This window comes from Zea mays, chromosome 8, assembly GCF_902167145.1.
Source record: "Zea mays cultivar B73 chromosome 8, Zm-B73-REFERENCE-NAM-5.0, whole genome shotgun sequence".
Classification (NCBI taxonomy): Eukaryota; Viridiplantae; Streptophyta; class Magnoliopsida; order Poales; family Poaceae; genus Zea; species Zea mays.
Window position 1 is genome coordinate 95,678,102 of NC_050103.1, and position 22,138 is coordinate 95,700,239.

Genomic DNA, 22,138 nt, shown 5'->3' on the forward strand with positions numbered 1-22,138 from the left:
TACGTCACTAAATTTATGACGAAAAAAACATGAAACGTCATAGATCATGCAATGCCACGCATGATAGGTGACGAAGTGGTTTTCGTCATGGAGATGTCATAAATTTTAAAAAGTGACATAAATTTAAGGTTTGGTGACATAAAGACAATGTCACAGAAGGTCACAAGTGTTGTAGTGGATGAGCGTCCAGTCCACGCCAGCGAAGAACGGGTGCCGCTTGATCTCGGTGGCGCTGCGCGTGGAGCTCATGCGGCGGCGCGGGTCGCGCTCCAGCAGCCGCCCCACGAGGTCCCGCAGCTGGGACTGGGAGGCGTCGACCTCGCCATCCAGCTGAGGGTAAGTGGCCTACTTGGAGAGGATGTTCTTGAGGGTGGCCACCTTGGTGTGGCTCTTGAAGGGCGTGCGGCCGTAGACGAGCTCGTAGAGGAAGACGTCGAAGGCCCACCGGTCCACGCCGTTGTCGTAGCCGCTCCCGCTCACGAGCTCCGACGCGAGGTACTCGTACGTGCCCACACAGTCCTTGGAGCTCGCCGCCATCGGCTCGACCATGAACTCGAACCGCTCCTTGCCGTCGATCTCCTGCTCCTCTTCACCGCCGCCATTGCTGGGGCCAGAGAAGCACGACGGGAGGAGGGCGATCCTCCTGCGGCGGCTGGGCGGCGGGCGTTGCGGGCGTGCGGAGCGGCTGGCTGGCGGGCGGGCGGGCGGGCGGTTCGCGCGGCGAGATTCGCGGCGGGCGTGCAGAGCGGTAGCGGCGGGCGTGGATATTCGCGGCGGGGTTAGGCAGGCGGACGTAGGGAGGCGGCGGCGGGATGGAGAGTCTGCACACCAAGATTTCTGGAGGCAGAACACGCGCATGTGGACGCCTACACTGAGTACTTAATTAGTTGTAAAGATTTTATGAACATATGATCCTTAGCAAACAAGTTTCAATTTATAAATGTTTCATATTTGTTTTGGTTGTGTTGGCATCAATCACCAAAAAGGTGGAGATTGAAAGAAAAATGTGATTTAAATCATTTCTATATTGGTTTTGGTGTTGGATGACCATATAAGGGGATGAGGTATTTTATGTCGCTTTGACAGTTAATACGTGTATGTGTAGTGTGGTATTGGAATTCAACGTGGATTTATAAACCAACAAATTACTAGTTAGAGCAACTCCAAAAGAACGTATAAACTAACCCTAAAATAGATATTAGTCAAGAATAGTGGTTTTTCTTATTCCAACAGCTCACTCATTCTTCCCCCAAAAAATTAGCGTCCCGCATCCACAGCCTCTTCTCCCTCATATTTTGGTGTGTTCTATCCCTCCCCAATCCATTCCTCAACGTATCAGATCATCCACGGTCTCCCGACGACTGTACAGATTGTGCCACATGTCACATTTAAAGAAACTGTTTGAGTACCCATCATAATTCACTCTTAAATTTTTTTAGATTGCTCTTAATAATCAATTTTTAGGGTAAAATTTTTAACATCCTTTTGGAGTTACTCTTATGGCTACTTTGGGAACCTCAAATCCCCTTCGAAATTGGAGGGGATTGGGGTGGAAATGAACTAATTTCCTCTCCAATCTCGAAGGGGATTTGAGTTTCCAAACTAGCCCTAAGATAAATTGGTCCTGCGGAAGCAACGGCGACACCCGAGGCTCGAGCCCTCTATGGCTCCTGCATCCTGAGTCTATGAAGCTCTACTAAAACATCCTCTAAAATTTAAAATATACATGATATAATGTAGAAGAGACTCATATACTATAGCGGTTTAATTTGATGATCCCTCCTAGTTTTTTTCCTTGGCTCCGCCCTTGCTTACTCAAAAGAATTTCAAGAGAATTTATTCGGATAGAAGTACTCCCAAATATATACGGGTTATATATAACTCGGCCGTTTTTGAATAATATGGTCGTAAAGCTGCATCTTGAAAGTTAAAATACGAGTGCATAATACTGTATATAACACCGCATACAACTAAGATGAGCTTCGACTGGATAGAACTGAAGTAACGACACTATTTGCCCTAGCCGATCTTGGGGACTTGTGCCACGTTGCCGGCCTTGTCGAAGAAGACGCGGACGCGCTTGGTGTTGAAGTCATCGGTCACGGCGGAGTCGACAGGCACAAGGATCACCTGGATGTCCGGGCGGTCCTCCTGGATCTTGCGCTTCGCCACCTCAGCAGGCATCCCCTCCACCTCCGGCCACGATGTCTTAGTGCTATGGCTATGGCTCATTTTCACTCACGGACTGCGTCCAATGGATAGCTAGCTGATGGATCGATCCTCTTTGGTTTTGCGCATGGATAGCTTGCTATATATATAGATGGGAACCAGAAGAGACCAGGCATCGTTCACATGGGATGCGGGATGCCTTTGCGTCATTTGGCTTCGAATTCAAGCTGACATTTGGTGCAAGCAAACCAAACCACACCCTTGGCATCTCTCGCTTCGCTTCTTCTTTTTTTTTTCTGGGTTCTGCGCCTTGTGGGTGTCGGATGCGGCCGGCTTGGAACGAGTCCGTCTCCGTGGCCTGCGTGTTCTGTCCTAGTTCCACGGCCGGCATTGCAATTTCGGCGCCGATGCAAACGACGAATTCCGCAGCGTTTTAAATACCATGTTAAATACCATGGTATAGCTAAAATCCCAATATTTTTAGAGTCTTGGATACTATGGTCTAGACCATAGTTTTTGCCGGGCGCGTGCCCTTCACGCCTCACTCTCGCCATCTCACGTCTTCTTTTTCCCACTCCTGGACACACACCACTTTTCCCGTTTCTCTTTGCATCTCCATCCTCTCCGCCGCTACCACTTCCGTCGTCGTTGCCGATGTTGACGACGCCCGCCCATGAGCTCAAAAATCGGAACAGCAAAGTCAGGGATGGTCGCTCATTCCAAACAAAATATATATCCTGGGCTCCGATGAAATGCCCTAGCAGTGGCGAGGTCGGGGGAGAGGTGTTAGAGGGTTTTTAGCGGCCGCAGGGTGGTCTGCGCAAGTCACCCGTAGGGGCGAGGGGTGTTTGGTTTCATGACCTAGAGTTTAGTTTATGTCGTATCATATGTTTGAATGCATTTGCAAATATTAAATATACTTTAATTATTATAAAACTAAATACAGTATAAGACTAAATAGTGAGATAAACTTATTAAACCTAATTAATTCATGATTAGCATCATAACATCAATAATCGAATTATGGACTAATTAGGTTTAATAGGCTCATCTTATCATTTAATCATTATTTATGTAATTAAATTACATTTAATACTTGTAACTAGTAACATCTAAATATTCGATGTGGCAGGGACTAAAATTTAATAAGAAGAACAAGCAGCCTTCTTAATCATGTCCTCCAACTGAGAAAGGTCTTTCTCTTCTTTGGCCAGTGCCATAAAGTGCATTTTTCTTGTATGTGTTTTGAGTTATCTAGAAAAAAAACAATCTATATAGATTCTTGATTTATATCCAGAGCTCTATCGCTGCCCATGGCATTGCACGCCGTACTTCTCTTGGGGGGGAAAGGGATTAATAAATACTCCCACCATCCCAATTTATAATCATTTAACTTTTTATTAAGTTTAACTCACTCGTCTTATCCAAATTTTGAAATAAAAAAATCAAAGTTATACTTAAAGTATATTGTATACTTAACAATATCATGGAAAAATGAATAATAACTATGGATTATTTTAATAAAACGAGACGGTCAAATTTGATGTAAAAATCAAATAAATTATAAATTCAAATGGATGGAGTACATAGATACACCAGTTTCAATTAGTTCAGGCTTGGTTCCTATTTGCCATGCACTATAACTTATTAACTAATGCTGACTTTAGTGTAACTTCTAATCTCAGTATCCAGCCTGATGTGTACGGTATGTCGGTATTGAGATTAGCTTTTGTAACACATCTGTAGAGCCAATTTTGTTAGCTTTAGTGCTTGTTTAATTTGAATATTCCAGGCTTCATTTTAAGTACTCAGAAAGCAATATTTTGCATATTTTACTCAAAAAAACATGTACTGCTGCTTACAAATCCGTTTCTCTAATAAAAACTAAATAGCATTATGAAATCACATATGGTAAAAAAGTGAAAGGCTGTTGAAATTTGAAGCGCGTAGACATGGTTCAGTTTCCTTCAGTGTAGACGGAACCAAACCAAATATCGATTCCAGCTAGAGGTAGCAATGGATCAAAGATCCAAATGTTATTCGTTTGAGCTCTCAGTTAATTTTAGTTCAAAAATAAATAGAAATAAAGCTTGATCCTTCAATTTTATTTTATATTGTAAAATTTAGAGCTTATTACCACCCTAGTTCCAGCACACAATGTAAACACTGCCACCTCCATTCCGAAATACAACGGATTTTGGCTAAGCATGTGAACAAATGCTTATCCAGTTGGATAGCCAAGAACACTTATATTGAGGGGTGGAAGAAGTTGTTAAGCAAGAATTATTTAACATGTTTGCAATGTTCTGCAGAAACATTGTTAGAATACTTGATAAGCCTGCATGGTTTAAGAACAAAATGGAACGCTATTATATATGTTAGACAACCATATGTTAGTCAACGGACACATCAAGTACATCATGTCAACTCAAAACACAGCACATGAACTGCGGTGACGAGAGTAAGAAAACAGCATTTTTTACGCTATGCCTAGCTTGATTAACGTCTATTTGATCTTTGCAGCAAAACGGTGTGGTTATCTACAGATGGTCTTTAATGAGAAAGATTAGTGACAACAAAATTTGATTCCTTTTTCTCCTACTGCAATGGTACAGGGACAACTAGGAAAAACTAACTGCTTTCATTTCCAAATTTTATCCAAAATAGCTTTGACACAACAATCCTGCAGGGAAGACCAAGTAGATGGTTCAGTTTGGTGAACATCGATAGTAAAAAAGGCTCACATGGATTGACCACAGGATCAAATGTGCGGATGCCCAACCATGTAGGAGTATAACCAACATAATTACTGAACTATGACAGTTGGTAAATTACTTTACAGATTTATGCCGGATAGTATATTCACGACATTCCTCTCAACCATGACGATGCACAAGCAAGCACACAGTTACAAGCAAGCCAGTATTATGGAAGCACGATAGCATGGCATTTCAATCATCTTTCTGATGTAAAGCACGAGCTAGACTATTACCATTCAGTGCGGCATGGTACACTCGCTTCTCCGCCAGCCCAAGGTCTGAAAGAATCAAGTTTCCCTGAAAAGAAATCAAGATTACCACATGGTTACAATAATACCAAACACTTGTACAGCAATACCATTCAATGTAATTAATCATTTTCAAGTGTTTAAGATACCTCCACTGCCATCAGTTTCCGTACATTGTTTGCATAGAGCTTAGGATCATCCTTTTCTTGCTCAGAAGGATAGTAAACTGGTAAGCGGACCACCTCTAGGTAATTTACAAATTGACAGAGCAGCAGAAATACATGACGTGCCTGCAAATTTTTCAAGAGAATTCAGCAAACTTAAATAGATAGAACATTAGGTAATTTCAGCAAGTCACAAATAGACTATAGAGAGAAATCAGAACCAATTAAACTAATCAAGAGGATAATTAGGCACATTGTCCCTGTTGGGACGGAAAACCGTAACCCAGACACTCAGGAACTGGGAGACAAATGACACGACAAAACAGTAGGCTAGAAGCGCAAATGTATTGTCAAACGTCGTCTGTGCGTCTACAGGACCGGGATATTTATAGGGGTAGCCGGGGGTTGGTGGACCTAAATACCGTTATGCCCCGGCTAACAACTATATTCCCAACATGCACTGTACGGGGTAATTACAGGACTGTAAGTACAGACTTCCCTATTACACCAGGTTTTGTGCCCTCCTAGGTCGCCGACAGGTGGACCCGGATCAGCAGAACGTCGTCGCCTATGACCAGATGGCGCGTGGACTTGATCTTGCTAAGTATTCGCATGCTGAGCAAAGGCCACCCCCTCGTAGGTGAGTCCATCTGGTTGTCTTCGTCGCCTGAGCCGAAGGGCGCGGACCCCGTCGCCTTCGGAGTCCATTGCTTAGCCTTTGCTTCTTCCGTGCGGTCATGGCCCTGTACCCGACACTTACACAGTAGGTTAGTGTGCCAAGTGAGACAGTAGGTTAGTGTGCCAAGTGAGAGTGATCGAGGGGGCGCTCTATCTTCGCTCCAACATGAGCCCCTCGAGGGACGGGTTCACCTTGTTGAGTCGATCTCGAAGTCTTCTGGAGGAGACAGACGAATGTTAGGTTCACCTTGTTGAGTCGATCCCGAAGTCTTCTGGAGGAGACAGACGAATGTTGCCCTCGATCACAAGTTGAACCAGCTCTTTTTGAATTGTGACTGTTGATTGTTGACGTTGCGGTGTGACGCAAGCGTGGACGCGCGTCTTTTGATGGTGTGCAGCTTCACAGTTTTCAAGGCGTCGCTCGGTCGCTATAAATGGGGCTGGGGCAGGTTATGTTGTTCTTTTTTCCGCGTGTTGTTTTCTTCTACTCCGGTATCCTCTGCTCTTGTCGCGCTCACGCTGCTCTCGCTGGTCGTCGTGATTAACGTCGTTGACGCGCACTCTAGCGAGGATCAACCAAACTGCATGTCGCGCTGTCGTCGCTGGTGCGTGTCGCTGCCTTCTTCATCATCGTTAGCCAACTCCAAGCCCCCTGTTGCGATGTCACCACCGGTGGGCGGTTCTGGCAGCCTCTTTTCCTTTTTTGTCTTCGAGCCGCCTCTTTTTAACAGTGGTGAAGATTTTGCCGTTTGCCCGCTCGACTATCCCATTGGATTGTGGGTGATAGACGGAAGCAAAGACTAGGCGCAGAAGTCTCTGAAGTCTTGATTGTCAAATTGTTTCCTGTTGTCTACTATTAACACGGAGGGAACGCCAAAACGACAAATTATTTTTTGCCAAAAGAATTTTTGTGCTAGTTTTGTTGTTATTATGGAGACCGCTCGTGCCTCTATCGATTTAGTGAGTATTCCACGGCGACAAAGGCGTACTTGAGATTGCCCTAGACTGTGGGAGGTGGGTGGACTATGTCGAGGCCCCATCGCAGCAGTGGCCAGGTGTGAGCAATTAGCTTTGTTAGTTATGAAGGGCTTCCGCCTCGTGGTGAAAACTTCTGGCAAGCTTCGCACGAACGCACCATACGGTTGATTGTACAAACAATGTCTGGCCAGTAGAAGCCTTGACACATGACCTTGGCGGCGAGGGCCCTATGGCCCGAGTGACACCGCAGACCCCCTTGTGGACCTCGAGAAGGAGCACCCTGCCTTCGACTTCTGTGATACATTTGAATAACGGTCGACTGATGCCTTTCTTGTATAGCTGGCCTTCTATTATTGTGAATACTCTACTTCGATATTTTAGTCTTTTGGCCTCGACCTAGTCCATGGGATGATAGTGCCCTTGCGGGTACAAAGTTATGGGGGCCCTCCAGTCTTCGATCATGATGAGGCTTATAATTCTTTGACCGTCAGGGTCCCTTACCGCCAAGGCTCCAACTGTCTGAAAGAATACGTCTGAGGGCATGGGATCTCCCTTGACGGCGGCCTTCGTCAATGCGTCGGCTTCCTCATTTCTACTTTTGTATATATGCTGGAGCGTGAAGCCTTTGAACTGTTTTTTCTAGACTTCGCACTGCTGATAAATATTGAAGGAGGACTGGTTCTCGAGTTGCGCAGTCTTTTTTTATTTGGCCGACAACAATTTTGGAGTCAGTTTTCACTATGCAAGTTTTAACGTCGAGGGCTCTGAGCTTGCGAAGACCTAAGATGACGGCTTCATATTCTGCTATATTGTTGGTGCACCTGTCCGTCTCAAGGGTAAAGCTGGGGCAGACGGCGTATTTGTACTTTGCCTCAGACGGTGTTGTGATTATTGTTGCAGAGTAGGCCACCGCATGGCACCAAGCGCCGTCACAATAAATGGTCCAGACTACTTCTGCATTTGGGCGGTTGGAGGATGAAGACCCTGTCCAATCTACTATGAAGTTAGCGAGGGCTTGGAACTTTACTGCACTTCTCGACTCGAAGACTATGTTGTAGCCGAAGAGTTCTGTTGCACATTTGCCTATTCCGGTGGAGTCTTCCGAATTGTTGAATAAGTCGCTCAGGCTTCGATCTGTGGGCACTCTTATTTTGTGTGCCTCGAAGTAATGGCGTAGCTTGCATGACGCCATGAGGACTGCGTAAGCTACCTTCTCCATCTCGGTCATGTTGCATTTTGAATTGGTGAGGACTTCGAAAACAAAATATATAGGGTGTCATTACAGTTTCTGTCCTAGGGTTTTTCTTGCACCTACTGCGCTGGTCGCGCCATGCGAAGCTGCGACATACAACGTCAGTGGGGATGCGGGGCCTAGACTGACTAGAGTTGTAAGCTCCGACAAATATTATTTGTGACTCGAAGGCTGCTGCCTGCTCAGGGCCCTAGGTGAAGTCCTTTGTCCGCCGTAATGTTCAAAGAAAGGGCATGCTTCGCTCTATTGGCCGCAAAATGAATTTGTTCAGTGTTGCTAGCCTTCCTGTCAGTTTTTGCACGTCTCTTGCCGACTACGAAGGTTGCATGCCTAGTATCGACTTTATTTTTGTTGGGTTTGCTTCTATTCCTCTGTGTGATACAAGGTAACTGAGTATCTTGCTCTTGCAGACTCCGAATACGCATTTTCCTGGGTTAAGGCGAAGTCTGGCTTCACGCATATTTGCAAATGTTTCTGCGAGGTCGGCGAGGTGATCCTCCTTGTTTTTGCTTGCGACGACTATGTCATCGACATATGCGAATACGTTGCACCCCATCTGGTCGTCTAGTATGGTTTTTGTCAATCTTGAGAAAGTTGAGCCAACATTTTTTAGGCCTTCGGGCATACGTGTGAAACAGTACATTTCGAAGAGAGTGATGAAGCTTGTCGTCGCTTGTCCTCCTATTTCATATAGATTTGGTGATACCCCGAAAAACAATCTAGCAGCAACATGACTTCGCACCGTGCTGCTAAGTCAACGATTTTGTCGATTCTTGGGAGGGGAAAATTGTCCTTGGGGTAGGCCTTACTGAGGCTGGTGAAGTCTATGCACATTCTCCATCTGTTGTTTTTCTTCTTCACCATGACTACATTGGCGAGCCAGGTGGCGTAGTCAACTGGCTCAATAAACTTAGCCTCGAGCAGCCTGTGGATTTCAACTTTTGCGGCTTCAGTCTTTTCGTCTGATATTTTGCGTAGCCTCTGGTTTTTTGGCCATATGGAGGGGTCAATGCTTAGACCGTGCTCGATGATTGTGTAAGCAACGTGACTCTTACTCTCATCGAGAGGATGACACTATGAATTGGGCAATTTTCTGTTTATTTTCTCAAACACTACACAACACCATACCCATCTAAAGGTTGGGACACATATTTATAGCCCTAGGGGCTGCACTACACACTACTCTGCAGTATTAGAAATGTTGTTGTCCCTGCTGTCCTCTAGATGCTAAAGGAGGGCAGTCAAAAAAGCTCTTGTTGTCCTCTAGGTACTAAAGGAGATGCTGCTGTCCTGCAGCATGCTGTCCTTCACAAGACCATGCGTTGTCTTCTAGTCTAAAGAACTGCAGCAAAGCATTATTGTCCTCTACCCAACCTGCTGTCCTTAAAGCAGTCAAAAACTGCAGTAAAGACCAACAGCAACAGTAGATGCTGCTGTCCTTCGCTGTCCTTAAAGCAGTCAAGAACTGCAGTACTAAAGACCACGAGACTTATTCCAACAGATTGTACGACTGACGCCAATGAGGTTTAAAGCTGACCATACAAAGACGTCCTTATTCGATTGAGACAGGATAGTTGCTTGGTCACCTCTTCTTTGGTAAGGTCTTCGCTGATTAAGACTGTTTGGTTTGGCATTGAGGCATCCAAAGGGACTTTCTTGGCCTCTTCGTTGCTCTAAATTTGAGCTTTTGTTGTTTCTGCTTTTTTTATATGAGGGTTGCTAGGGCCTTCGCCCTCACTGGTGAGGCAGTGCACATTGCGTTTCCCTGGGACGAAGTCACTATCTATGTTGTGGGCGGTTTGTTGGTCCCCGTATATGGTTATTGCACCTTGGGGGCCTAGGATTTTCATGCATAGATAGAGTTCGTGGATGGTTGCCTTGAGTTTGTTTATTGACCCTCTTCCCATTATGGCATTGTTTTTTTTCGAAAAACGCAGGAGAGCTGCGCATCCTTATATTAAGAAGGGAAATTAAGGTCCAAGAGGACCAGTACAAAAACCCACCCTATGGTGGCCAGCAACAAGCATAAATAAAACTGTCCATAGGACTAAGATACAAAAAGACGACCAATGGAAAAATTAAGTCGAGCCTGCTGCGCCTAGAGCGGCAGCAAGACCAAGGCTTTCGAGGTGTTTGGCACCAGCCAGCACCCATAAGGACAGCTCGTCGATGAATCTTCTATGCACCTTGCCAATGGTTGGTGAATCTCCATCGAAAATAACTCTGTTTCTATGCAACCAAAGGCACCATGCTCCCAAAATAATGGCACTGTTGACTCCCTTTCTCTTGTTTCTGTGCACCTGAATGGTCACTATTCCCCACCAGTCAGCAAAATTAGTATCATCTGGTCCTGGAGTTAGGTGGCCCATACCAAAGGGGGCCACTTGTTCGGACCACTTGTTCAGACCTCTCATTGGGAGGGGTGTCGATGGAGAGAGATAGCTCTATCTTGCCCAGCGAGAACGTTCCTTTGCCTCCGAAGCCGTACAATGGGTTGTCGGCTGGTAGGAGTAGGCTGTGGTTGATGCCTATGCGATCGAAGGCATGTAGGAATATGATGTCAACCTGACTGCCGTTGTCGACGAGGACTTTGTGTAGGTCCCGGCCTGCCATGTTGCAGTTTATGACCAGCGCGTCTGCATGGGGCGCGCAGCGAGGGTCAACGTCTCTTGCATCAAAGGTGAGTGGGACATGGGACCACTTCGTCTGGACTACTGGTCTCGTGACAGCAACGTGGTTGACCCTTCGATAATGGTCCTTTTTATGACGTTTGTTCTTGAAGTCTGAACTGGACCCTCCGGTAATCATGTGGATAACCCCTCTGAAGGGTGGATTGGCAAAGTCGTCTTCTTGTTTTGGGGTGGAGGCGGTGGTTGACGGGGTTGCTGGTTTGCTTGGGGGAGCGGTGGGCGTGGGAGTGGTAGCCTTTCTTGATATTGGAGTTGTGGGTGTTGGGGGATTCTTTGGTTGTAGTTTGGCTGGTATTGGGGGTGGGGTAGGTGTTTGTTTTCGTAGTGATGGTGATATTGTTGATGATAGGTGTGAGCTATGGCTCGCTGGTTGTTTGCAGGGACTGCTCCAGTCATGCGGTCTTTGGCCTCTTTGGTTACTAGGCGTTCTCTGGTTGATTGACCTACATCTTCGCCTTGGAAGACGCAGTAAAGCTTCCTTTGTTGTCGGGGGCCTCTCCCGCGTTTCCTGCCCCTCGCTGCTCCGCCAACGCAGCCTTGCTGCGGAGGGTAATCACAACGCCGAGGGGGGACTTCGCCTGGTTGATGTTGGTTTGCTATATTGTGAACTTGCAGTTGTTGTTGACCCCTTTCTTGGCGGGGATATTCTTGCTGCGGACCCCTGGTCCATGGCTTGCTGGTCTGCGAAGGCTCTTTCGGCTTGCACTGCCATTCCACCTTTAGGTAGTGGAGCTCTTCGGACTGGGCGTACTTCTCGAAGAGTTGGTATAGTTCCTGAAGAGTGGATGGTGGATCTCTGGTGCAATGCATGTATAGTTGTCCGGCGCAAAGGCCACTTATCGCGTAATGGATTGCAATTTGGTTGTCGACCGACGACAACTGCGATTTGAGCAAAAGGAATTTTTTGTAATAGTCGTGTAGGCTCTCTTTTTCCAGTTACCTGCAGAGAGACAACTCGGCCAATACGTCGGTAAAAGACCTGTAACCCTGGAAGTTGAGCAGGAATTTGCCACGGAGGGTCTTCCAGGAATCAATTGACAGTGGTGGCAATGGCAGCCTTGAGTACCATGTGAGGGCAAGGCCTTTGAGGGCGATGATGAATGACTTGGCCGTGGTGCAATCATCTCCCCCCGATGATACGACGGCTACCTGATAACTCATTATGTACTGAGTGGGATCTGAACTACCGTTGTACTTGGGGTAGGTGTCTACTCTGTAATTGAGTGGCCATCATGTAGCCTGGAGTTGTGCGAGAGAGGGGGATGCACTCGTCAAGGTAATTGAGCCCTTGGAAAGCGACTTGCATTGGGGCTAGCCTTTGCAAGCGGTGATTGTTTTGATTATAAGTTGCCCCAGCTGGTTGTTGATGAAGGGGGTCTTCGTGCTGCATTATGCAATTTCCTCTTCTAGTGCCCTTGCCTTCTCTTCTTCCATGATTAGCTGCTTGATTCTGACTTGCATGTTGGTTCTCTGTCTTTTGGTTGTGAGGACCTCCCTCTGCCTCTGGAGATGGCCAGTCTTGATGCGAAGGCTACGCAGCTTCAGTTGGTCCTCTGCTGAGATTCCCAATTCCCAAGTCTTCGCCATCTTACAAGTTGTCTCCGTCCTATTGGACTAAGTGGGGCCCCATGGGTGCAAATCCAAGTGGCGGGTCATCGCAGGGGAGGTCTTCGGAGCCGCACGTGTGGATGTTGCCTTCTAGGATGGGGTGGGGGGTCTTCGTGCTGAGGGTGCTTGTTGCTGACTGCCTCGGCCCCGCTGTTCTCAGCTGCCGCATGCAAGGTGTTGTCTACGAGGGTTGCTTTGCCTTGTCAGCGAGGGCCGCCTTGGGGGCCTCGTCCAGAGAGGAGCTAGCCCTGGTGGTCACTTTCTTGGGAGCCATCGTGGGACTCGGTGTTCGGAACACGAACGGTGGGCGCCAAATGTTGGGACGGAAAATCGTAACCTAGACACTCAGGAACTGGTAGACAGGTGGCACGACAAAACAGTAGGCTAGAAGCGCAAATGTATTGTCAAGTGTCGTCTGTGCGGCTACAGGACCGGGGTATTTATAGGGGTAGCCGGGGGTTGGTGGACCTAAATACTGTTATGCCCCCGCTACCAACTATATTTCCGACGTGCACTGTACAACGGGGTAATTACAGGACTATAAGTACAGACTTCCCTATTACAACAGGTTTTGTGCCCTCCTAGGTCGCCGACAAGTGGACTCGGATCAGCAGAACGTCGCCGCCTACGACCACATGGTGTGAGGACTTGATCTTGCTAAGTCTTTGCGTGTTGTGCGAAGGCCACCCCCCAGTAGGTGAGTCCATCTGGTTGTCTTCGTCGCCTAAGCCAAAGGGGGTGGACCCCGTCGCCTTCGGGGTCCATTGCTTAGCCTTCGCTTCTTCCCTGCGGTCGTGGCCCTGTACCCGACACTTCGACAATAGGTTAGTGTGCCAAGTGAGAGTGATCGAGGGGGCGCTCTGTCTTTGCTCCAACAATCCCTTAATGGTCGAGGGCCCTCCTAGCCAAAAATGTGTTTGCGCCTCTCATACTATATGCTAGTCATAACATCTCTACCAGCCTGCAACTCGTCCTCGAGCTAACATTGGGGTAGAGGTTCTTGAAGGCCTCAAGTTGCTCCCAAGTGGCATTGTTGCTGGACATCCCCCGCCACTGGACAAGGATGTGCCACATCCTGGCGTAGTTGAGTGAGCAGGATGCACTCAGGGGCCAGCAGAAGACGGCCATCATGTGTAGGTGACATGGGTGGTGGAGATGTTGGAGGGTACATGTTGGAGGGTGGCCGCGGTAGGGCATGAGCAGCTGACATGGAGGTGAGTGCTCTCTGTTAGCTAGAGCAAGCCTGGCCAATGCACTCCAGAATTTGGAATGAACCGGCATAACGAGGACTAAGCTTCCCCTCCACCAAGGGGCTCAAGTGAATGTGTTAGGCAATGAAGGCACAGCCACACCCAGTCATCCACCGTGAACTCCAAATCGCGGTGGTAGGCATCATAGTAGCGCTTGGAGAAGGCGCTCCCAGACCTCCTCTACGAAGTCATCACGCTCGCGAAGCAAGGCGTCCACGTATCAGGTTGTGTGGTGTCTGTCGTGTATGGCATCAACAACGAGGCGGCTAGCATAGACCACCTGGTATGGTATGGCTCACAAGACGGTGTGGAACATGTTGTAGTAGTACTCCATCGATGGTAGCTAGTCGACCCAAGCATAAGGCCGGTCCAAGTGACACATCCTAGGTACATGGCGACTAACCATGTTGATGGCCTCTGACTGGCCATCCATCTACAAGTGGAAGTCTGCACTGCAGGTGGAAGGTTGTGTTGGTGCATAGAGTGACATACAACATCTTGAAGAGATCACGCTAGACATATGATGGAGATTGGAGAGAAACCCATGCATGCAAAAGACCCTCTCAAAAAAGGCATGGGCAACAGATGTGGCGGAGTAAGGGTGGCCGAGGACCATGAAGTGTGCGTACTTAGGTTGTGTCCAGCAAATCGTGCATATGGCTGGGCAAAACATTTTTTGCACTGTAGAGAGCATTGTTTACATAGTGAAGTTTGAAATATGAGGTGAGATAGGAGGTGGGATAAGAGAGCTACTAGAGATAGCCTTAGAGAAGCGGTCGACGACGATAGTGAGGATGACGAACTTCTCGTAGACCTTTGGCAAGGCCTTGATAAAGTCCAGTGAAATGTCGTCCCACACATGTGACAACATGTCGAGGGGCTGCAGGAGGACAACCAGTTGTGGAGTCTCCGCCTTGTTGCGTTGGCATGTTGTACACAAACACAAATTCGCGTACTAGGATGCGATCACCGGGGATGAAGAGATTGCCTCGTAGCCGTTGTAAGGTCTTCAAGATGCCCTCATGGTCCGTTGCATGGGCCAGGGAGAGCACTTGATGGCACAGGTCCTATTATGCCTGGGCGAAGATGCACGAGCAGTGCTGGAGGCCTCGGACTCGCGCTAGGGCTCCCAAAGCTTGTCGTCCTAGAGTTACTAGAGAAAGTTGTGTTTCGTCCATGGTCATCATCGCGCGAATCTCGTCAAGGAGGTTGAACGATGTTCCCGTGCAACTCGGTGGTATCGATGTGAGGGGAAGGGGTATTCCACCGTGAAGTGAAAGCTAAATAACTTGCTAATCCATTGATTCTACAACACTATCGACACACACTGGTCCAACAGGAACTTGAGGTGGTAGTGATTGGTGCAACCGAGGAAGCGACAGTCCCAAAGGTATGACCACTAGTGGCGGACGACCTACACATGAACAATCAACTCACGTTTGTAGGCCGCCAATTTGAGGTGGCAGGCAGCAAATGGCTTGTTAAAGAAGGCAATCAGCCTGACATCTTGGTGCAGTACCACGCCGAACCCAACACCTGAGGCGTCGTGTCGATGACAAAGAGCTTGTCATAGAAGGTCATCTAGAGAATCAGTTATGTCATGGAACGTTCCAGCACCCAGAATGCTATGGCAACTTCGTCGGTCTAAGTGAATGTATCATTGCACAAGAGGCACATCATGGGTGCTGCAATGGTGCCGAAGTTGCGAAGAACTTCCTACAGTAGCGGCGAGGCCTAGGAACCTGTGAAGGCCTCAGGTTGAGCAAAGCACCAGCTAGGTGGTGACAGCATCCACCTTGTCACTATCATAGTGGTGAAGTCATGCGGAGATGACATGGACGAGCTAGGCGACCAAATTCTAGGAGCCACCTTGCAGGGGACGCGAAAGATCAAGCACATCCGCATCGACATTGAACTCTAGGAGCCACACGATTTTCAGACGGTTATGCGCCTCATGTCATCTACGCACCTCACACGGGTGTATGAGCATCATGACGAGGACATCAAACACTAGGAATCGCACGACCTTGCAGCGGATGTTCATGGCAACGCATACTGCATCCACCTTGCAGGGGACGCAATCACCATTGCCCACGAACAGCTCGGTCTTTTGTTCTTGTATCAGGTTGCATGCATGGCATAGGAGCACGTTGAAACGCTCTATGGACTAGACTATGGAGAGGAACGGAAGTCAAGCAAACTCCGCAGGTAGATTGACACAGATGGCCAGGCTGAAGCATAGATGACAAAGGTCCTTGAAACGATCCTAGGTCGGCATGCCTCCATCCTACTCTAGGACATAATATTTGGGCAGCAGCGACGAGATGGTATGAGGCAAGCCAAATTCGATCTGACACTAGATTATATTGGCCCTAAAATAACTTCTCACAACGGTTGAGCTGGTTTAGGGGATCCTTGAAGCCATCGAACGTGAACTACAGCTTGTAGAAGCCCTATCACGATTAATCGCCCAAGTCGGTCAGCCAGAACGACAAGTCGTCCGTCTTGAAAATGTTGGCCTTTAGAGCTTCAATTGGTTGATTTCACGAAAGCGTGGACCAGATCTCAACATAGGTTTTATCTCTCCAAACTCAATTGTTTAATCCACCTTGAGTTTGAGAGGGTGTTAGATGCCTATGTATGTGTTCTTGTCGTATTTGGTATCATATGTACAGTCCTTGTTGTACATGGTCTCTATCATGTATCGGTGGTATATATTCGGGTCTAGTGCCCTCAATAAATATAGTGCACTTCATAACATTGTTAATGTACCTATCTAGTTATTATTGGCCTTTAAATGCTAATTTCATGACAACTTGTCAGTGATACTCACCCCTGACATGGAATCCCATGCTGCATTAAATCTTTTGTAAGGATATCTCAAAATGACTGGTTGAACTGGTGCCTTTGCAAGAAAAGCACCTGTTTTGAATGGAAGGAGATAATCCCCATTTGTAGTTGTGCCCTCTGCAATAGTAAATTGTAAAATTATTAGCAAATCATTAATAATGTACATAAGCAACTGTTTGATCTTGCTATCAAGACTAGATGACTAACCCAACAACGGATTGACAAGAAAAGATGATAATGCGATGACGTACCCACAATTTAATGTAAAGTTATATGTGATACTCATGGGAGTAGTTACTCCATCTTCAATAAACCACATTGTGTATGTGCACATACTCATTTACTAGAGTATGTTTATAGACTTATTTTAAGATACTCCAAATCTTGTTATGTGATTTTTTTCCAAGAGACCATATATTTTAATATGTTATTATAAACTATTATAGAAGTATAGAAAATCATATATGATCAGATATGAAGTTAATATGAGCTTACCAGGGAAGAGTAGCATCATTGGTGCATTTTTCTGTTGATGAGCACGATGGATTCTTTCAGATACAGCACCTGTGTGCAGTATAGAATATCATAAGCCTAAAAAGCAAAATGGAATGATGTGTTTTGTATTCCTTACCATACAATACCACGCCAGATATATAACAAAAGATGCAAACACGTCTCTAGTAGTAGTGCATCAAAGTTCCCAAACAATGTCTGTATAAAGAATGTGCTATGTGCTAAGCCTAATACTTGTATAGTTGTATTGAACAAGCTAGCAATGCCATTTAATTCTCAAAATTCTTAAATCTAGTTAAACCCCATTAGATCTTTCGTGATTTTTCAAATTTAAATCTTTTTTGTCCATTCTTATAGTACTTGAACTTTCATCATTTTACTAAATCTTCTTAGATTTTTAGTTGGCTATGAAAGTAAATCCCTCCTAAACCTACCTACCAAACTTCCATGTGCAAAGGATGGTATTATCCCATCAAAATAGGGTAATCTATTTGGCGAATATTCTATCAGAATAAACAAATTAAATAGTTTGTGATGAGATTCTACATCAAATAGACACTATAATTTCAGGATCATGGATGGAATTTAACAGTAGACTTTAATCAACTAGCAGAAGGTTCAGTGCAGAATTTCCTGACCAAAATTTGGTAGTCAGTAGTACGTTATTTTTCCAAACATACTCAAGTTTTGGCAATTAGAAAATAAGATTTTATCCTCAAATGTCACGAAAAAAGACAAACCATGTTGGTTTAGGCCTATTGAAATCACCTGAAACACCTTTGAAATCTGGTGTTTTCGACTCCCGCTGAACAAAAATGCATCCAAGACATTTGCTGCATAAAAATAGAACACATGTCATTTTTTCCAATTTATCTTATATTCTTATATGAAGTAAATACAAGTAAACATTCGTCCAGTTAAACTATCTACCACAAGATCATGTTATAATTTCTGGTACAAAACTTAGTGAAAATATAACTCCAAAGACAGTAGAGAATGCTAGTACCTTATGAGACCAACTAGAGGCAATCTAGCCACTGATCTCTTCAAGAAGGATAGAGATATGCAAAAGAGGCATGTCAAAATCAATATATCTTAATGGTAAAGTTTTGAGAAATCAAATAAACATAATTACATTATCACAAAAAACATTACAGTACCTTAGCAACAAAACTAGGAAAAGAGGCTGACATGTGATAAAGAATATCCACATAAGATACATGATTAGACACAATTGCCCCAGGCCTTTCGATTTCTTTAGACTGGTCCACATGGCCATCCTGAAATATTAATGAATTACGATAGCTGGAGATGACATAGACACAAATCAGCCATATATAATATTCATTCCACTCATCGTTCAACCCCCCCCCCCCCCCCAAGTAGGATTCACCTGTAGTCAGTCAGTAAAGGCTAAAACTACATTGATACTATATTCTGTTACAAATGGTGACCATGCTACACAACCACCACCAGAATTATCACATTATCATCAAATTCTGATGTCTGCAAACATTTTAGCTGCAAACAAATAGATGCAGCTCTTCCACACAAACTAATAGATGCACCGATGCACAATGACAGAGTGCACATAGTTACCATAAATTTAATCAATCCATATGCTACAGGTCCACTATCTGATCCACACAGGAAAAAAAACATGCTGCCCGCAATCAAACATCAAGGCTAATAGCTATCCTATATATTGTATCAAATACTGTTAAATATTACACTATTCAGTTCTTCCCTTGCTCACGAAATCAAGAGCAAAGAAGGCAAGCAGAAAATAAAGCAATCCGAAGCTTGCATAAAGAACTAGAACTACATCGTCACTACCTCAGCATTGGGAAGGCGGCTGTCGTACTCTCGGATCCAATAGAACCCGAAGACAAACAACATGGCGCGAGCGAGTGCGCGGCCGCACCGCACAGCCCCCGCCCGCCTCCACCCGTCCAACCGCGCGTACCCATCCCCTTCGCCGCCCTCCCGGTCCTCCTCCACCCGCAGCGTGCACACGCGGCACACGAGGTAGTAGACCACGAGTACGAGAACACCTGCCACGACACGGAGCGGGACCAGCACGACCGCGGCAAACGCCAGCCGCGCAGCCTCCGCTGCGCTCACGGGGCCGAGCCCCATCGGTCCGTACGCGTCCCGCCGCGCGTACGGTGCGTACTTCCGGTCCAGTTCCTCTATGCTCTCCAGCACCGGGGCTGCGGAGGGGGAAGGGGAGGGGGAGGACGACGAGAGGAGCGGACTGGCGGCGGCCATGTCTTCGCTGCTCATCTCACTGCCGCCCACGCTCTCCGGCTCGGACGGGGTGGTGATGCTAGCGGCTTCGTTAGGAGCCATGGCGATAAAGGCGCAGAGGAGACCCTAACCCTAGCGCTGACGCCGGATCGGCATGGTGAGGACGACGAGATGCGGATACGGTCGGTGATGACTTGTGCGACGAGGAGACGACGAGGAGACGGTGGCGGGGAGAAGGAGGATGAACCGCTGAATTTTGATCGGACGGCTGGGAAGTTAGTAACATGGTGGTGGTGATTAAGTAGAAGATATTTTAAAATTACATCGTCAACAGCAACATCAAAGTTTAATTTAAAAAGTAATTAAAGACTAAAAGACGAGACGAATTTATTAAATATAATTACATCTATATTTAATATTTATAATTGATATTCAAATATTTGATGTGACATGAACTAAGTTAGAAAAAGCAAAACACTCACCTCGATGCTGACTTCTTCGAAGACATGATGAAGATGTGCTCGTTGTTGTGGATTCACTAGAGGTGGGCTCTAATATTGATCACTTGTTCTGATTCTTAAAGGGACGCTAAAACAGGACAACATAATCAATGATAAGGAGCCTTCATTCCTTTAATCTGTCCAAGGGAGGAGGAAGATTATGAGTAGAAAATTGTTAGTATTTTATTTCAATTTCTCGTAAGGTATCAAAAACCAAGGCAACACAAGTTAAATACAAAGACCTTCGTCCTTTGATATAACACTTCTTCGGAGTGTTAGAACGAAGGATGAAAGTTTTTAGAGAGAAGCATAATGAAATAACACGAAAGAGACAATGTAGAACTTTATATAAAACTCATCTCCTATGCCTTAAAATTTTATTTCATCTCTTCTGATAAAGAAGTTTACAAGCATACCTTCGGCTGCTAGATACAGGATGGCATGAAGGTTCTTCGAAGGCTAAGTAGCACGAAGTTATGGCCCTTAAAAATGTAACTTATGCAGGGTACGAGTCACCTATTTATAGGGAAGATGAATTGTCTTTGTACAAGATTACAATCATGCCCCTTAAGGCTTTACACTCATTGTTTACAAATGATATCAGGGTAATATTGTATTTTCTCCTTTCTCCACTACGTAGGTCTTGGGCTTTGTTATATGAGAGCTCCTTTGCTAGTGGCAAACCTCTAGTCGGCTGCCTGTGAAGGCCTTATCTTACTACATTTCGTTCAACACTTTGATTTATGTGTTAAGTTAATGACTATGTGGATGCTTTGGACATCATGATGTAATAAAGTAATATTTATTTTTGCTAATATTTCAGTATTGTGTGATAATGACCAATTATGTAATCGTCGTGTACATGAATTTCTGATCCTAGCATGTACATGGTTCGCGTTTGGTTTACCTTCTAAAACCGGATGTGAGACATTCAAAACCTTTCTCCTTTCCTGAAGGTATCAGCTTCGGTTCGCACCTTCGCTACTTGAACGTATATGCGAAGCTTCTTCACATGTTCCTTCGGCCGAAGGTCACCTTTGTCCATCAATAGAAAAGCACCTGAAACACAATTACTTGCACCGACATGGAGGTTAAATGGGGACCTTCGGCACGATAGGCTCCCAACAGTAGTCCCTTGCGAAATGAGATTGTTTCTTCATAACAATCTTAGATCGCAAAATAGAAGAAATTAGGAGGCCTTATGTCGAAGGTCCGAAAACAATTCCAGATGCCTCAAGTGCCTAGAGACAAGCGAGCAGAATTCATGAGGAGCCATCCCCCAGTCTTTGCCCATTCCGCTGATCCCATGGACGTTGAAGATTGGCTGTTGAAAGTCGCCTAGAGGGGGGTGAATAGGGCGAATCTGAAATTTATAAACTTAAGCACAACTACAAGTCGGGTTAGCGTTAGAAATATAAACGAGTCCACGAGAGAGGGTGAAAACAAATCGCAAGCAAATAAAGAGTGAGACACGAGGATTTGTTTTACCGAGGTTCGGTTCTTGCAAACCTGCTCCCCGTTGAGGTGGTCACAAAGACCGGGTCTCTTTCAACCCTTTCCCTCTCTCAAACGGTCACTTAGACCGAGTGAGCTTTTCTTCTCAATCAAACAAAACACAAAGTTCCCGCAAGGACCACCACACAATTGGTGTCTCTTGCCTCGGTTACAATTGAGTTTGATCACAAGAAAGAATGAGAAAGAAAAGAAGCAATCCAAGCGCAAGAGCTCAAATGAACACAAATGTCGCTCTCTCTAGTCACTATTTGATTTGGAGTGATTCCGGACTTGGGAGAGGATTTGATCTCTTTGGTTGTGTCTAGAATTGAATGCTATAACTCTTGTAATGTGTTGAAGGTGGAAAACTTGGATGCAATTGAATGTGGGGTGGTTGGGGTATTTATAGCCCCAACCACCAAAATGTGGTCGTTGGAAGGCTGATGTCGCATGGCGCACCGGACAGTCCGGTGCGCCACCGGACACTGTCTGATGCGCTAGCCACGTCAGCCGGCCGTTGGGTTCTGACCGTTGGAGCTCTGACTGGTGGGGCCTCTGGGCTGTCCGGTGGTGCACCGGACAGGTCCTGTAGACTGTCCAGTGCGCCAACTGCGCGTGCTCTGACTCTGGCGTGCATTGAATGCGGTTGCAGTCAACCGTTGCGCGTGAAGTAGCCGTTGCTCCGCTGGCACACCGGACAGTCCGGTGTGACACCAGACACTGTCCGGTGCTTCA

The 22,138-nt window shown here is 46.1% G+C and overlaps 2 protein-coding genes across 4 annotated transcripts; both read right to left on the reverse strand.

Moving 5' to 3' along the window:
* Positions 1-1,854: 1,854 nt before the first annotated feature.
* Positions 1,855-2,286, reverse strand: LOC100280776 (subtilisin-chymotrypsin inhibitor CI-1C). The gene has a single exon (NM_001153698.3). It carries the CDS (start codon positions 2,230-2,232, stop codon positions 2,020-2,022), a length of 213 nt encoding a protein of 70 aa, NP_001147170.1. The 5' UTR covers positions 2,233-2,286; the 3' UTR covers positions 1,855-2,019.
* Positions 2,287-4,248: 1,962 nt separating this feature from the next.
* LOC103637104 (lysophospholipid acyltransferase LPEAT1) lies at positions 4,249-19,661 on the reverse strand. 3 transcript variants are annotated; one of them, NM_001411375.1, is made up of 9 exons: positions 18,996-19,656; positions 18,320-18,439; positions 18,166-18,203; positions 17,928-17,992; positions 17,142-17,210; positions 16,630-16,763; positions 5,326-5,466; positions 5,162-5,225; positions 4,249-4,507 (listed from the first exon to the last, which is right to left on the reverse strand). In NM_001411375.1, the coding sequence occupies exons 1-9, from the start codon at positions 19,509-19,511 to the stop codon at positions 4,371-4,373; spliced, it is 1,284 nt and encodes a 427-aa protein (NP_001398304.1). In that variant the 5' UTR covers positions 19,512-19,656; the 3' UTR covers positions 4,249-4,370. The 3 variants fall into 3 exon arrangements, with proteins under 3 accessions (NP_001398304.1, NP_001398305.1, NP_001338774.1); NM_001411376.1 differs by lacking the exon at positions 4,249-4,507 and adding an exon at positions 4,516-4,852 and having other exon boundaries at positions 18,996-19,661; NM_001351845.1 differs by lacking the exon at positions 4,249-4,507 and having other exon boundaries at positions 4,897-5,225; positions 18,996-19,577.
* Positions 19,662-22,138: the final 2,477 nt, after the last annotated feature.

What these genes read in the sequence shown, in the direction of transcription:
- LOC103637104 (NM_001411375.1), bottom strand. Translation starts at nt 19,511, where the DNA reads ATGGCTCCTAACGAAGCCGCTAGCATCACCACCCCGTCCGAGCCGGAG. An exon ending in CCTCTAGTTGGTCTCATAAG is followed by an intron (nt 17,993 to 18,165) that starts GTACTAGCATTC and finishes ATTTTTATGCAG; the next exon opens with CAAATGTCTTGGATGCATTT. An exon ending in AATGATGCTACTCTTCCCTG is followed by an intron (nt 16,764 to 17,141) that starts GTAAGCTCATAT and finishes TTACTATTGCAG; the next exon opens with AGGGCACAACTACAAATGGG.
- LOC100280776 (NM_001153698.3), bottom strand. Translation starts at nt 2,232, where the DNA reads ATGAGCCATAGCCATAGCACTAAGACATCGTGGCCGGAGGTGGAGGGG.